This window comes from Poecilia mexicana, unplaced genomic scaffold, assembly GCF_051168715.1.
Source record: "Poecilia mexicana isolate PSO_F unplaced genomic scaffold, ASM5116871v1 scaffold_14, whole genome shotgun sequence".
Lineage (NCBI taxonomy): Eukaryota > Metazoa > Chordata > Actinopteri > Cyprinodontiformes > Poeciliidae > Poecilia > Poecilia mexicana.
In genome coordinates this window covers 7,391,605-7,406,820 of record NW_028263383.1, presented here as the reverse complement: position 1 = coordinate 7,406,820, position 15,216 = coordinate 7,391,605, and the positions used below count along the sequence as shown (strand labels likewise).

Here is a 15,216-nt window from a genome sequence, read left to right as displayed (position 1 = left end):
ATACGGTAAAAATATGTTATAATTATTTTATTTGTTTCCTCAGCTTCTCCAGTGGGACTGAAGCAACCAGTCCCGCCAGCCAGTGGAACGTTGGGAGAGAGGAAGGGTCCAGTCGTCATGGCGCCTGTTAACGTAGACCCTGAGAGCAAGCCGGGCGAGTTTGTCCTTAAAAGCTTGTTTGCAAACTTCACCTTGCTCTCCGAACGCAAGATTCGCATCATCATGGCGGAGCCGCTGGTGAGTGAGTTTAGATTGATTTTTCCCATACAGGTTTGTTTCTACTTTTTCTCCCTTTTCGCTCAGGTTACAGAATCAATAAATATGCATTCGGGCCATTTGACTGTGTTATCTAAATCAACTTTTAGGAAGATCTTTATTGACTAATATGTTTCATGACCTGCATCCTAAAATCTTTAGCATCCTGTCTCTTATAAAACACAATCTAACTTGGGGAAGTTGAACAGAATTTTCAGTCTTTCTGATGAAATATTCCAGGATGGACTGAATATAAAAAGGGGGGAAGAATTTAATCAATCACATAAACATTTACTTAGGAATATAGGTGAGCTAATTTGCATATGATGCAAATACCACAGAAACTTCCTCTTTATACATTTACATACCGTAAAAGTAGTTTTGAAGCAGAAGACCCGAGTGATCTGGAAGAGTGATACAATGAAAACATGTCTTTAATGTATCCTATTTTCTGGACTATAAGACACATTTTTTCCCAGAGTTTTGGTAGTCCCGTGATTTATAGTCTTAATAACGTATTTATTGACTCTTGCGTTAAATGTTCATTTATACTGACAGACATAAACCAAGGAGTTAATCCCATCTGCAACCGAAAGAGAGGGGTCACTAATCATTAATTTTGTGCTGCCATGGTAGTCAAAGCTGAAAAGCTGTTTTGGACACTTAACACAGACAATGATCCAGACTTTGTCTAATAATTTCAAAGTTTTGTTATTTTTTCCATAACTTAGCTTTACATTTGCAATTCCATGTAAAGACAAATTAAGTCATTTGTCCTCGACTCTTTCCTCATTACTGTCTCCTTGGTTTCTACTTATTTCTAGGAGAAGCCTCTTAACAAATCCCTGCAGAGAGGAGAAGACCCACAGTTTGACCAGGTGCGTCTTCCTCATATAGATCTCAACAGTCTTTCCCTTCTGTGCTACCATAAATGTTGATATTTTAGTCATTTATTGTAATATACCAAGTCACAAAAAGAGTTATTCTATATTCCACCTGTTTGTCTGACCTCCTTCTGAGCAGCTGATCAGCACCATGAGCTCTCTGGCGGAGTACTGCCTCCCCTCCATCCTGAAGACTTTGTTTGATTGGTACAAGAGGCAGAACGGCCTTGAAGATGAGTCCCACGAATACAGACCCAGAGCCAACACAAAGTCCAAAAAGTGAGAAAGTAAAAACAGCAAAAACTGTCAGTTTAATGTTTCCTCGTGCTTCGATCATTCACCAAAACTGGAAAGTGTATGGGTAATATTTTTAGCAAAAGTATTTCTAAATGCTTTTTCTGTGTATGGGCATTACTTTTAGAACATTAGGTGACAATATTCCCTATTGTTTGAAAACAATGTGCAAATAGGCTTATTGTCACATTACGCAGATAGGATTTCCCATAACATAATTCATTTAGATGTTGCTGCGTCACATCAGTTATTTTTTGTTTGGTCTAATTGTCACCACAAGGCAAAGTGGATTTCCTGTTTAACATGTCAAGATGGTGTCTTTTATATACCCTTTTTGACCTCAGTTTAATGACAAAAATGTTTTCATATTGAGACTTCTTCCTCCTTCCAGAATCTGAAATAAGGAGAACGTTAACTTCACCTTAAATTACAAACCAGAATGGACCCTCTTGCAGGAATCATACTGTAAAAAACCCCAGATGTGACAACTAATCATTGTTTCTCTGACTGTGTCCCTTAGTGATGAACAACAGAAGGACTACTTACTGGAGCGGAGGGACCTGGCAATAGACTTCATCTTTTCTCTAGTGCTTATTGAAGTCTTAAAACAGGTGAGGCTCTCTTTAGAGTTTAACTAACTGCTGAGACCTTACTGGATGTCTTCCTAAACTCTGATGTAGTTTATAATGCAGCATAGAATCTAAAACAGATTCTAGGTTGTTTTCTCATGGGGAAAATTTAGATATTTTTTTCCAGCATTTTCAACACATGGATATGTGATATCACTTTTGACAATTCCAAAAAACAATAATGTTAAATAATAAACCTGAATATATAACTTTAAAATGTTGTTTAAATAAGTAGTTGGTGGTGGGAAAACCAACTACTTGTGCACATGATGAGAACGTCCTTAGTCAGCATTTTGAAGCAGGTTTGTCCTGTTTAAACCTGAAACATATAATTCAGAGTGCTTCTTGAACTGGTAGTTAACATCGCAAAACGGCAGAAATAGCAAAAAGATCGTAGTAATTCATGATCCGAGTAAAGGATCTCCAAATCATTTGAAATCAACTTTTAATAAATTAAAATAGACTACATGTGGATGACATTCAAAACAATTCTTAACAGACTGTAAGATGATAAAGGAAGTGTCTAGATTGCTAAAATTTCATGTTGGGATGTATAGTAGGTAGTAGTGAAAGTGGTAGGTCTTTACAATTCAAAAGAGATTGAACAAAGTTAATTTTTAAACAAGGTTAACTTTTAGCGTAATTATGTCGATTTTCCTTTTAAAGAACTGAAAATTTAACGAAGTGGTGAAGTTGTTTCACAACTATTTATTTGTGTTTCAAACATTCCAATCATATTAAAATATGCATGTTACATCTAAACAATTGGTCACTTTTTCTAACATTAGAAAACCAATGACTCTTATGTTATTTGGACTAAAGATTCGTTTGCTTAAACTAGCATTTGGCAAGCATTATTTATTGAATAATGTTTGCATTACATTTTAGTCTGATATATTTTGTCTTTACCTTGTGATTTTAATGCAACATAAATAAGCAGATTGTTATTGAAAAAGAGATTCTAACCTAGTGGAATAAGCGTTAAATAAAATAAAATGTTTTTACTAAATTTACTTTTTTAATTTCACGTTTTTCCTATTGTGTTAATATCTTGTTTTTCTAAATATTTAGTTTTCCATTACAACAGCATCTTAATTTGTAATTCAATAATACATGTATGTTTATTCAGATCCCTCTCCATCCTCTTTTGGATGGACTTATCCAAGAAGTCGTCAATTTGGCTTTCAAGCACTTCAAATACAAAGAAGGGTGAGTAGACTTGGCTTTTACTACATGTGTGTTGTCATCAAACATGATTTGCTCTAATCATCCCGATTGTGGCTGATTTTTAGGTATCTTGGGCCCAACACTGGCAACATGCACATAGTGGCTGACCTTTATGCAGAGGTAGTGGGAGTTGTTGCTCAGTCAAGGTACCGGATTTCACTTTTTTGATTATAGTCCAACAATCCCTATCATGTTAAACCCATTGCCTTATGTGTCAGTGTGGACTTTGTAATTACAGTAGCAACATGACCTCAAGCTAACCCCATTTTCAGTAGTGACAAATGCACACACTTTAGCACAAGCGCTAAAATTGACAGCCATTTGCTGTGTTCTGTTTGCATGTGTGTGTGTCTGTGTTTATACACACATGGATAATAACGACACTCTAGATGATGACCCTCTAACTCTGTAACGTCTGTAATGAGAGAGTCCATTTTGCTGGAGGTTATTATCATGTAGTGTGGGTTGACAAAGCAGCTCAATGACTGCCACCAGACACAAAGCACACACTCTTTAGCACCATCATTAGTTTAAGTCAACACTCTGAAATCTAGTTGAGCAAACAAAGAATCTCCTCTGTTTGAGTGATAATGTTATACTTTAATAAGCTTCCTAAGTTGAAATCTCATTTCAATTGAAAGTTGGGTGAACAGATCCAAAAGTAACTGTTTTAAAATGTTTTATAGTCATAATCAGCAGGCAGGTACGGTATTGTTGTTGGGTTTTTTTTTTTAACATGGAACAATATTCTCACTGATAATAAAATAACTATATGGTGGCGCAGGGGTTAAGCACAACCCACATATGGAGGCCTTAGTCCTTGACGCGGCCATCGCATGTTCAAATCCCGGCCGCATGTCTTCCCCTTCTCTCATTCCCCACTTTCCTGTCAATTAACTATCAAATTTTCTCTGTCAAAAATATACATATATACACTTGTCTGTCTTGTAAGCAAAGAAAAACTGTAGTAGTCCTCTTTCAGCCAGTTTATAAGAAAGCACAGCATCAAGGGTGGACGAGGGCTCACCAACTGCATGTTCATTACTCTTTACTTCATGCAGAAAAAGAAAAACACTGGCGACGGCATTATTCTTAACAAATCACCCTTGATGTTAAACTTTTATATTGTCGGGCCTGTGGCTATTTAAAACCTCGGTCTACTTTGATACTAGAAAGCAGCCGATGCCTATGTGCAGGTTCTTCCCAACAGTGTTGGAACGTCTCAGAGTATGTGAGGAAAACACATGTCCTTTTCCCTCTACATCACCCCTCCAGATTCCTTTCTAAATTTAGGCCAGCAGAGCGCTGTTAGTTAAATGCGTCAGGATCATGTGTAAATACACAAACACACACACTGAGCTCTGACTGAGCATAAAAAATAACGTGTGTGTGTGTGTGTGCGTGCACAGAAATATTAATATGTAAAGAGGTTTTGCTTGTTTTCAGTAATAATTCCAGTAACTGTAACCTCACTTGGGGGAAATGTAGAAATAGCACAGTTTGCTAAAACACCAGAGGCTACAGCAGTTATTCACATCTGGTCACTATTCCCCCCCCTGTCAGGTTCCCAGCAGTGAGGAAGAAGTTCATCTCTGAGCTCAAAGAACTGAGACAAAAGGAGCAAAGCACGTATGTCCTTCAGTCCACAATCAGCCTCATCATGGGACTCAAATTTTTCCGCATCAAAATGTACCCAGTGGAGGACTTTGAGGCCTCTTTTCAGTTCATGCAGGTAGGTTTCACAAAAACCATTTGCTAACTTTGTTGTTCTTTACATACAATAAAAGTCAGAAAAGCAACAATAACAATCTCAGTGTGTTTACTGACAGTGTCTTACTTACCATCTGCTGGCATCTGGAAGCTGTGTTAAGCTTCCAGCTGACCACAGTAATCAGCAGTTAGGTGTCTGGTTTGGTTTGCCTTTGATGGCAATTGAGTTGTATGTTTCTAATTTCCTCCAATCATAATGGAGCTGAGATTTGAACTGATGACCTTGCATGAACATGTGTTTCGATCACTGATGCTGTTTCTTGCCTCGTGATGTTGGCAGGAGTGTGCACAGTATTTCCTGGAAGTGAAGGATAAAGACATCAAGCACTCATTAGCTGGACTCTTTGTGGAAATACTTGTACCTGTTGCTGCTGTAAGTGCATTCTGCTTAGCAGTTCAGCTACACATCATGTCACATTCTGCTAAAGAGCTTTTCTTACTAAATCTTGCAATTTTGCATCTTTTGGGTTAATATCAAAGAAAATAGGATTATGTGGTAATGAAGTTATAGGTATGAGGAAAAGGTTTTTTTTTTCTAAAGAGAACTCTGCATCATTGTTTTTCTCCCAGACTGTGAAGAATGAGGTGAATGTTCCCTGCTTACGAAATTTTGTAGAGAGTTTATACGACACCACTCTGGACCTCTCCTCTAGGAAGAAGCACTCTCTGGTAGGTTTCTGACCATATTCTGTTTCAACACTGCTCATCTCATTTCATCTCTTCTCTATTACCAACAGTTACTTAGAGCACTTATGGTAGCTCTCCAACATGTGGACTTTCATCGCTCAATGAGGAGTGGATTGAGAGATTAAAGAAGGGCAGAGTGATGCAGGGAAAGCTAACTTTCCATTAAACCTCATCACGTAGCTAGCTGTTGGAAGCAGCACAATAGATGTAGCGGCACATTTCCAAAAACGTAAAGAAAACATACACTGGTCAGAAATTTAACTTATCTGCTGCCAGTTTTAGCTAATTCTGATTTTACTCTAAGGATGCTAAATAACATCCTATTTGCTGACTTCATCATACGTAGTTTGTAGTAAAATAAAACATAAATATCTGACAAACGACTGGGGTTCCTGTTATTTGCATCTATTAATGCAATCATTAAAGCTTCTTACACACTTTGTGCTTTTTCTCAATTCATTTTTAAACATCTTACTAATGCTGAAAAAAATTTGACGTTTTTGAATCTGAGTGAGATTTTTGTTATATTTTTTTTCCCAACCGTCTGATCGTATCTCACGGTTATTTCACTGGCGTAACTGCTAACAAGCAACGTCACAGAGCTGCTGTGTTGTATTGTTGTTGCGTGCTGCTGATAACTGCTATTTTAGTTATCTACCTGGGTTCGTTGTTCTGCTGCAGCAGACACCCATGTTGTCTGGGATACAGATATGCTACTCCGTTGGTATGCACGCTTATTTCTACAAATTCTCTACATACTGCAGCCAACTTATGCAGTCAAGCTTTTACACGCCCTTTTTCAAACAATACTTTTTTTTCCCCAGGTATTTCCGAATGAGCATTACTGTACATTCATGCCCACTAACAATAACCTGCAATGACAGATAGCAGAATGGACAGGCATGACAAACATGGCAGCAATGTAGAACATGTCTCTAATTGTTATGGGTTTTACATTTTTGAGAAGCTAAGAATGAGAAGAGGCATTGAAATGGGTTAGAGATTTGGAAAACAAATACCTTCAGTGATGAGAAGTGTCAGGTATATGATGAATTTTAAAGGTAACATTTACAAAACCCTTCAAAAGGAGGTTTTACCTGGACTAACAGGCATCATTTGTAAGACAGAAATTATGTCTGTGCAGTCTGCGTTCAGTAATAACTTAAACTAAACAGCAAGCTCATGATTGTTGTTGTTGATGTTAGTTTTATTGCTGCTTTAATAGAAAATGTGAAATTAGATCTTGGTTTTTTGTTTACTTATTATGATTTTTTTGTAGCGATTCCTCTTCTACATTAATGATCTGTGATGTGATGTCTCTCCCCCTATCAGGCTCTCTATCCTTTGGTGACGTGCCTGCTGTGTGTCAGTCAGAAGCAGCTCTTTCTCAGCCGATGGCATATTTTCCTAAACAACTGCCTCTCAAACCTCAAGGTCAGTTTTCTGCAGCATCAAGCAAATGCAGCTTCTAATGCACTGACTTGCAAAAGTATTCACACACCTTGAATTTTTCCACATTTTGACACATCGCAGCCATAAACCTTGATGTATTTTATTGATAGATCAACACAAAGTAGTTCCTATGTGTTAAACTTAAATGCTGTTGTTCGGTTTTTTGTATCCTGCCATTTTAACTCTGTACTCCCTGAAAAAAAATACCTCTGTTTCAGGTATTGAAGAAAATTTGTTGTACTTCTACCTTTTGATGAAACAGCTTCAGTCAGATTTTTCTATGTGCCGTTTGTTGCTTGAGGTCACGAAACGGAAACATGACAAAATTTTGGAAGAAGCTCTTGCTTGCTAGCTGCTATTTTGAATTTTGTGCATTTCAATGAGAGACGGTGGGCTGATGTTACTCACTCTATTTACAGGGAGAGAGAGGATTAATGAAGAATCCCCTGTTCATTTGGAAGAATCTGTCATCATGGTGACAGATTTGTCCTTTGTAAAAGAGTGACCAGAAAAAAGATGCCAATGAATTTACTTTTTGCATCTTGCCACAAACTATGTAGTTGTTCTGATTAAATGAGACTGAAATTAAACTTTTTGGCCTACATACAAAACATTGTTGGGCATCAAAATGAAAACACCATCCCTATTGTGAAAACGAATAGGGATGCTGCAGTGCTTTGCTTTTGCAGCAACAGAGCAGTTTATCAGACTTGATGGAGTAAAATGTGTGACTGCAATAAGACAAAATATGAGGAGGTTACTTTTACAAGCCTCTAAATCTAGTTTTTCTTTGTTTTGTGATCAATAGCATGTTAACTAACAGTGTGACGACTGCATGCCACGTTTCTGCCTTTGAAAGAAAGACAGTATGTACACTTAACACACCCAAATACCACAATAGCGCCACCTCCTTTATCTGTAAAATCAGTGTCTGCTGCCTCAAGCAAACCGCGGTAGACTGATATGCAAATGACAAAAAAAACCGTCATAACAAAAGCCTGTAAAACCTCATGGCTAACAGTTATCACTTTCGTGTACAGTAAAAAAAAACTATGTGCTGTAGGATTTCTTTTTAGGATCCTTTTAGATGGTGTAAATGAAAAGAGATGTGAAATCATCTACACAGTGAAAGATGTTTTTGTGTTTCTCTGCTTGTTAATATAGAACAGAGATCCCAAGATGGCACGTGTGGCTCTAGAGTCACTCTACCGCTTGCTGTGGGTCTACATGATCCGGATAAAGTGTGAGAGCAACACTGCAACCCAGAGGTAACAGTTGTATGTAGTTACAATCCTCAGCATAACTGTAAATCTATTGTCTCGTCTGCATTCTTCTTTTTTGGTTTTAATGTGATTTGACTCCTTCCTCTATTTTTCAACTGTTTTCGTTTCTAGATGCTGTAAAGACGAAACAAAAAAAAAAATTGCTCTTACTAATATTTCTCCGCCTGTCTCTTTTAGCCGTCTGACGTCCATCACCTCCACATTGTTTCCTAAAGGGAGTCGTAGTGTCGTGCCCAGAGACATGCCCCTCAATATCTTTGTCAAGATTATCCAGTTTATTGCTCAGGTGTGTATTGAATAGGTAACTTTTTGTAGTACATTTTGCAAAATGCATGTATCTTAAAAAATGGACAAGTTCTTGTATTTCTCTGCATGTTTAGTTTGAAAATGTTAATTCAAGCTACAGTCTCTGAAAATAGCTCATTATACAGTAAACAGTCTGTTTTGTGAAAACTTTATTGCACTAACACTATTCTTTTTATGTTTGTTCTATAAATACTAACATGATATTACAATACACTTTTCACTAAAGACTACACCCCTGTAGTCTGTAATGTTATTAGTTGTTCATTGAAGAAGTAATTATTTTTCATAATTTCTTTAGGTTTTAGATTGCAATCAAGAAGGTTACAGAAAGTCTAAGACAACTTTTAGAAACCCTAAATTTTCTTTTTTAAGGAAAAATGTTTAAACAACGATAAGATTGGCGGCACAAATAAAACCAGAAACGACATTTATAAAAAGGTTGCCTTTTTCTCCATTTTTCTCTTTAATGATTTTGACTCCTATGAATTTTTACTCTGCATTGCTCTAAATACAGTGTTATTGATAAATAACATTAAGTATGGTTTTAAGGAGTGTATGAAGGACATAACAGCTGGAGAATAAATACTCCCAGTTTCTATCTTCATGTGTTACGCTCTTTGAAAGGCCACGTCCCTTTTTACATGTTTTTGCTCACGTTTCAGATAACCACACTAATGTCAGTATCAGACAGAGTTACTCTATTTTTAACAGTCAGGCTGCAAAATTAGGAAAGTGGGTTTTCTTTGTTATTGCAGGTGAGGCAGCAGGACATGTTTAACCATTGTGTGTAGCCTCATCACAAGCTGTCACGACTCTGAAATGGTTAATTTTAAGTGTTTGCGCTTAATGTGAATCAGCTGTCAGAAGCTCACCAATAAAAATAGCAAATATGTTTTTCCTTCTTGTAGGAGAGACTGGATTTTGCCATGAAGGAGATCATTTTTGACCTTTTGAGTGTTGGGAAACCTGCCAAAGCCTTCAGTCTGAACCCAGAGGTAACGAGAGCAGACACAAGTGTTCAGACACAAGTGTTCAGACATTTGAACTCTACTACGCAACAGTGCAACAGTGTATCTCTGGCATTCCAGCTGTTATTCTAGTTAGGTTGAGAACAATATGTTCTCTGTTGGAGCCCTGATTTTTTTTGTACCTGGCTAAAGACAATTTACTTGTGCAGCTGTAGGAAAAGCTTGAATTTAGTTTCTTTTAGATGCAGTCTATCCTTTTGCTTTGAACGTCACAATAATCTGCAGCAGGTTTTACATTAATCAACAATATTTACAACTTCAGTTAAGTAATATAGTAATTCTGTTGTTACACTCTTTACAATTAGCTTCCAACTGCTGTTGTCCACCCCAAATTTGACATTGACAATAATCTTACATAATATGTTTGGCAGGAAAAACAAAGTATCTGATTTCTAATTAGAAGTTCCTCAACTTCCTTAACTTGAAAAAGTTAAAAGAATAAAACTATTTCAGTTAGATTAATTGTAAAGGAATTACTGAGGATGCCAAAAGATTTAGTCAAAGAAATCTCTTAAAATGTGTTTTATACATAAACTAAAGACTACACGTGGTTTTTCTTTCAGCGTATGAACATTGGTCTGCGCGCATTCCTGGTGATAGCAGATGCTCTTCAGCAGAAGGACGGAGAACCCCCAATGCCAAACACTGGAGCAACTCTGCCCTCTGGAAACTCTTTAAAGAAGAAGAAGACATATCTCAGCAAAACACTAACTGAGGAGGAGGCCAAGCTAATAGGTCTGAGTCTGTCAACAAGCTTTTACTCTGCTGTAATGGGAATGTTATTACCAACACTGCGATTCGTCTCCGTCTGCTCGCTGCAGGGATGTCGCTGTACTACTCCCAAGTGCGGAAAGCTCTGGACAACATCCTCAGACACTTGGACAAAGAGGTCGGTCGTTGCATGATGCTCACCAGCGTCCAGATGTTCAACAAAGAACCAGAGGACATGATCACGTATGCATCTGAGCCCTAAACTCCTCCGAATAATCAAGCTTTTATTAAAAAGAGTTATTGGTAGCTAATATACAACCATCTTGTTTAGCGGAGAGAGGAAGCCTAAAATCGACCTGTTTCGGACGTGTGTGGCGGCCATTCCCCGTATCCTTCCTGACAGCATGTCCAAACCAGAGCTTATTGACTTACTTTCACGGTAACTTTCAGACTGATTTTGTAAAAATAACTGAAAATACTTTAAACATTTTAAAATAACTCATTAAGGACACATAATAACTGTTATTCTTCTCTTTTACCTCAGACTTACAGTGCACATGGACGACGAACTTCGACTCATTTCTCAGAATTCCCTGCAGAGCCTCTTACTTGATTTCTCAGACTGGAGGGAAGACGTCCTGTTTGGTTACACACATTTCCTTTTACGCGAGGTACAGCATCTCTTAACTAAAACTATGCAAAGCGACCATATGCAATTTAAAACTTAGCATAAACTTAGTTTGTATATGATAGAAATAGTCTTTTTTATTATGTACAGTGCCTGCTGCATTTATTTGCACCCAGATAACAAAGTGTTTTTTCTCTTTCCAACTTTTAGTTTATGTATAAAACACATTTTAAGAGATTTCTTTGACTAAATCTTTTGGCATCCTCAGTAATTCCTTTACAATTAATCTAAATGAAATAGTTTTATTCTTTTAACTTTTTCAAGTTAAGGAAGTTGAGGAACTTCTAATTAGAAATCAGATACTTTGTTTTTCCTGCCAAACATATTATGTAAGATTATTGTCAATGTCAAATTTATTTATATGGCACTATTAAAAACCGGTTAAAACTGCACTAAAGTGCTTTACAAAACAGTAACACAATTGGATACGTTGATGGAAAGAGAGAATAATAATAATAATAATAATAATTAAATAAAAAATATAATAAAACATAAACCATTAAAAAAGAACACAATCTCCCTACTGATTGTTCAAAACCTGCTGGCAAAAAATTTGACTCTATTTACATACCGGCTGCAACTCTGTAACAGGAGCTCAAATGAGACAAAAATGTACCTTTTTGGCAACAAAGCTACCAATACTAAGCTAAATTTTCTTGTAATTAATAAATACATTACATATGTTTAGAATAAATAGTATATGTTTGTGTCTACAAATATCCTTTGTGCTTGTTAGGTACAAGACACCCATCAGGGTCTTCAGGATGCATCTGTCAAGCTCCTCCTGCAGCTGCTCACACAGTGGAGGCTCGCTCTGCAGCTCCAGGGGAAGATCCGAGGGGGAACTGATGTAAGGAACAACAAAAGCCAGCTGGTTATTGGTGTTTAATTCCTTAAAAACGCAACTAGATTAAGTGGAACTTGTTTTCTGCATGTGTGATATCCTAAAACGTGATCTCAGGAACAAAAGAAATTATTAGTTTCATTGATCTCTGTTTACAGTTGTACTGGTAAAGCAAGATTAGTCGGTGTCTGAACCTGTTCTCTTTTTGTCTGTTCCTTCCTTCAGACCAGCCCCAGGCTTCCAGAGCGCAGCCCTCATTGCTCAGTGCTCCATGCGGTGGAAGGACTGGCGCTGCTGCTCCTCTGCTCGTGTCAGATCAGCACGAGAAAGCTAGCCGTCGGTGTGTTAAGAGAAATACGCTGCCTGTTTACGGCTCTGGGACATGCAGAGGTAAAGCACAAAAAGCTTAACTCTTCAGGCAGCAAAAACTGACGCTTCAGTTGGCATTAGATATTGGTTTAAATGTGAAAATTATATACATTTAAAGACCAGTCTTTGTATAGTAATATATTAATAATTTGTTAGAAAATGGCTACTATAAAGAAAAAAATGCATAGAAACACAAAATTTACAAGATTTTATTAGTCGTCCTGCAGTGACTTCTTTGTTGGTGTGACGGTGTTTTATAAAGAGCTGATTATCTGAATGTCGCCCCCTACAGGATGATGACAAGCCCATGATAGAGGTCTTGGACCAGCTGAGCCCAGCTGTAATGAACAGCTTTGTTCACGTGGCTCACTCTGACTCAGTGAGTGTTGATTAAAGTTACTAGACTAGATCCAGCACAACCGAGTCTTCCATTATTGAAACTGAGCATTTTTTTCTCTGCCTCAGTCGTTACCGCTCAGTCACCACGTTGACCTACAGTGGCTTGTAGAGTGGTCAGCTCGGCTGGTGAGCAGTTCGTACGACGTGAAGAGTCCCAGCTACGTCTGGATCTTCGCACAATGCGTGAAGGACCCGTGGGTGCTCTGCCTGCACATCTTCCTGCGACAGGAACACCTGCCCAAACACTGCTCCACCGCACTGGGATACGCATGGCCCTACGTTTTCACACGCCTGCAGCTGCTTTTGCCTCTGGTTGACCCTAAGTATGATTCCACTCCAAATCATGAGCAGCACAGAATGCTTAGTGGAATCTGAATAACTCCCTCTCTTTTTCTGCAGCAGTCCAGTTAATGCGAAGAAGACCAGCACGGCAGGCTCCAGTGACAGCTACATTTCACTGTGGCGTAATTATTTGATCCTGTGTCTGGGTGTAGCCAAACCTAGCATCATGTCACCTGGCCACCTGAGGGCTTCCACACCTGAGATCACCGCCACCACCCCCGATGGCAGTGTTACTTATGACAACAAGGTGTGTGTATATGCTGGTTGAAATATGCGTTTCTGATGACTCCCTTAGCCAATTGTACCTCCGTTTGGTACCAAAGCTTTGCCATTTTGCCCCTCCCTACTTCTGTTTTGTGCCAAATAACAAACCATAACCATTGAATATAAACATATTTCTCTTTGTAGTTTGGTATTTTGATGAAATAATAATTGTACGCTTTTATAATAGTCCTTTAGGTCCATGTGGTACTGATACCTGTTTGGTTTTATTGAATCTTTCCTCCTGGTAGAAATTATTGATTGCAGTCATGTAAGCTTTGATTTTCGTGGCAGACTTTGTAAATTATTTTAAACCATTTGATGTCAACAGAGCGCAATGGGGAAAACCAATGAGATGTATCATTTTTTTCCATATTAACTTTTTATTGAAAACTTTTTTATACAATCCATAAAAAATGTTAGTTTTGAGTTCTTTTTATTTTCCATTTAAGTTATACGTGTTAGTGCTATCAACAAAAAAGTATTTATAATTTGATATTTTCGTCATAAAAAAAATCCTGGAACCTATTACTACTGCTGCTGAGTGATAAATGTGTGTATTTGTGTTGCAGGTCATAGGAACTCCCTCTGTGGCCTGGCTATTAAAACAACTTGTCCCACTGATGAGAGCTGAGAGTCTGGAGATCACAGAGTCTCTGGTGTTGGGGTTCGGATGCACAAACGCTCTAGTCTTCAGGTATTTGAACATAAACAAGCATGCATCCACACCTTCAACTAAGCAGACCTTGTTTCTTAAATGCTAGGCTCTAATTATGGACTTGAAATTGTTTCTGTGTGTTCAGAAATCTGTGATTTGCATAAAGTGTGTGTTTTGTTTAACTGTTGCTTTGTGGGCTGAAATTTTGCTTAAGCTAAGAGTATAGAGAACACATGGATTTACAGTGTGTTGCAAAAGGAAACACTCCTCTTGAACTTTTAAAAGAAATGCTTTTAAAAAATTACTGCACAGTGGCGCAGTTGGTAGAGCTGTTGCCTTGCAGCAAGAAGGTTCTGGGTTTGATTCCCGGCCCCGGTCTTTTCGCATGGAGTTTGCATGCAGAAAGACATGCGTGGGTTTTCTCCGGTTTCCTCCCACAGTCCAAAAACATGTCAGATTAATTGGGCTCTCCAAATTGCCCCTAGGTGTGAGTGTGTGTGTGTGTGTGTGTGTGTGTGTATGCATGGTTGTGTGTCTCTGTGTTGCCCTGCGACAGACTGGCGACCTGTCCAGGGTGTACCCCGCCTCTCGCCCGGAACGTTAGCTGGAGATGGGCACCAGCAACCCTCCCGACCCCACTGAGGGACAAGGGTGTAAAGAAAATGGATGGATGGCTGTTACATGGCCTAAATACAAATGCATGCCACACCTTGCAGATTTCTTTTGTAACTGATTGTGAACAGCATGTCTCATGTTCCTTCCATTTCACAATTCTGCACTATTTGGTGGCAATTTGTCTCATAAAATCTCAATATCTTAACGTTTGTGGTTGCTGCAGGGCACAAGAGGTTTGAATATTTTTCAAATGCACTGTAGATTCCAGTGAAAAATTAGTCTCATGTTCGTGATAAGGTTGTTCTGACCTTATCACGAACATGAGACAAACTCGATTACCAGTTACTATCCTCTCTGCATCCATTACTTACTCCCATCTGTCTCCACATTGCTGTCATAGCTTAAATAAGTTGCATACTTCTGTGATCCAAATAGAAGAAAAAAATGCGTCACTGATGTGGAAGAGGAATTCTTAGCGGGAACGATTTTTTGTTTTGCAAAGTGGAGGCAGCTC

At 38.2% G+C, this 15,216-nt stretch overlaps 1 protein-coding gene across 4 annotated transcripts in view; it reads left to right on the top strand.

Annotated features, from left to right (window-relative positions):
• Window positions 1-15,216, top strand: part of fryb (furry homolog b (Drosophila)) — a 49,446-nt gene that overhangs the window by 12,159 nt on the left and 22,071 nt on the right. For all 4 annotated transcript variants that reach the window (XM_088012714.1, XM_088012713.1, XM_088012715.1 and 1 more), the window contains exons 2-24: window positions 44-237; window positions 1,080-1,133; window positions 1,279-1,418; window positions 1,954-2,044; window positions 3,192-3,271; window positions 3,355-3,435; window positions 4,853-5,021; window positions 5,340-5,432; window positions 5,630-5,728; window positions 7,079-7,180; window positions 8,363-8,466; window positions 8,659-8,767; window positions 9,696-9,782; window positions 10,379-10,550; window positions 10,637-10,769; window positions 10,858-10,965; window positions 11,071-11,197; window positions 11,951-12,064; window positions 12,284-12,448; window positions 12,720-12,806; window positions 12,893-13,149; window positions 13,226-13,415; window positions 14,002-14,126. In XM_088012714.1, coding sequence (XP_087868840.1) covers window positions 44-237; window positions 1,080-1,133; window positions 1,279-1,418; window positions 1,954-2,044; window positions 3,192-3,271; window positions 3,355-3,435; window positions 4,853-5,021; window positions 5,340-5,432; window positions 5,630-5,728; window positions 7,079-7,180; window positions 8,363-8,466; window positions 8,659-8,767; window positions 9,696-9,782; window positions 10,379-10,550; window positions 10,637-10,769; window positions 10,858-10,965; window positions 11,071-11,197; window positions 11,951-12,064; window positions 12,284-12,448; window positions 12,720-12,806; window positions 12,893-13,149; window positions 13,226-13,415; window positions 14,002-14,126 — 2,881 coding nt within the window. The remainder of the gene's footprint in view (window positions 1-43; window positions 238-1,079; window positions 1,134-1,278; window positions 1,419-1,953; window positions 2,045-3,191; window positions 3,272-3,354; window positions 3,436-4,852; window positions 5,022-5,339; window positions 5,433-5,629; window positions 5,729-7,078; window positions 7,181-8,362; window positions 8,467-8,658; window positions 8,768-9,695; window positions 9,783-10,378; window positions 10,551-10,636; window positions 10,770-10,857; window positions 10,966-11,070; window positions 11,198-11,950; window positions 12,065-12,283; window positions 12,449-12,719; window positions 12,807-12,892; window positions 13,150-13,225; window positions 13,416-14,001; window positions 14,127-15,216) is intronic.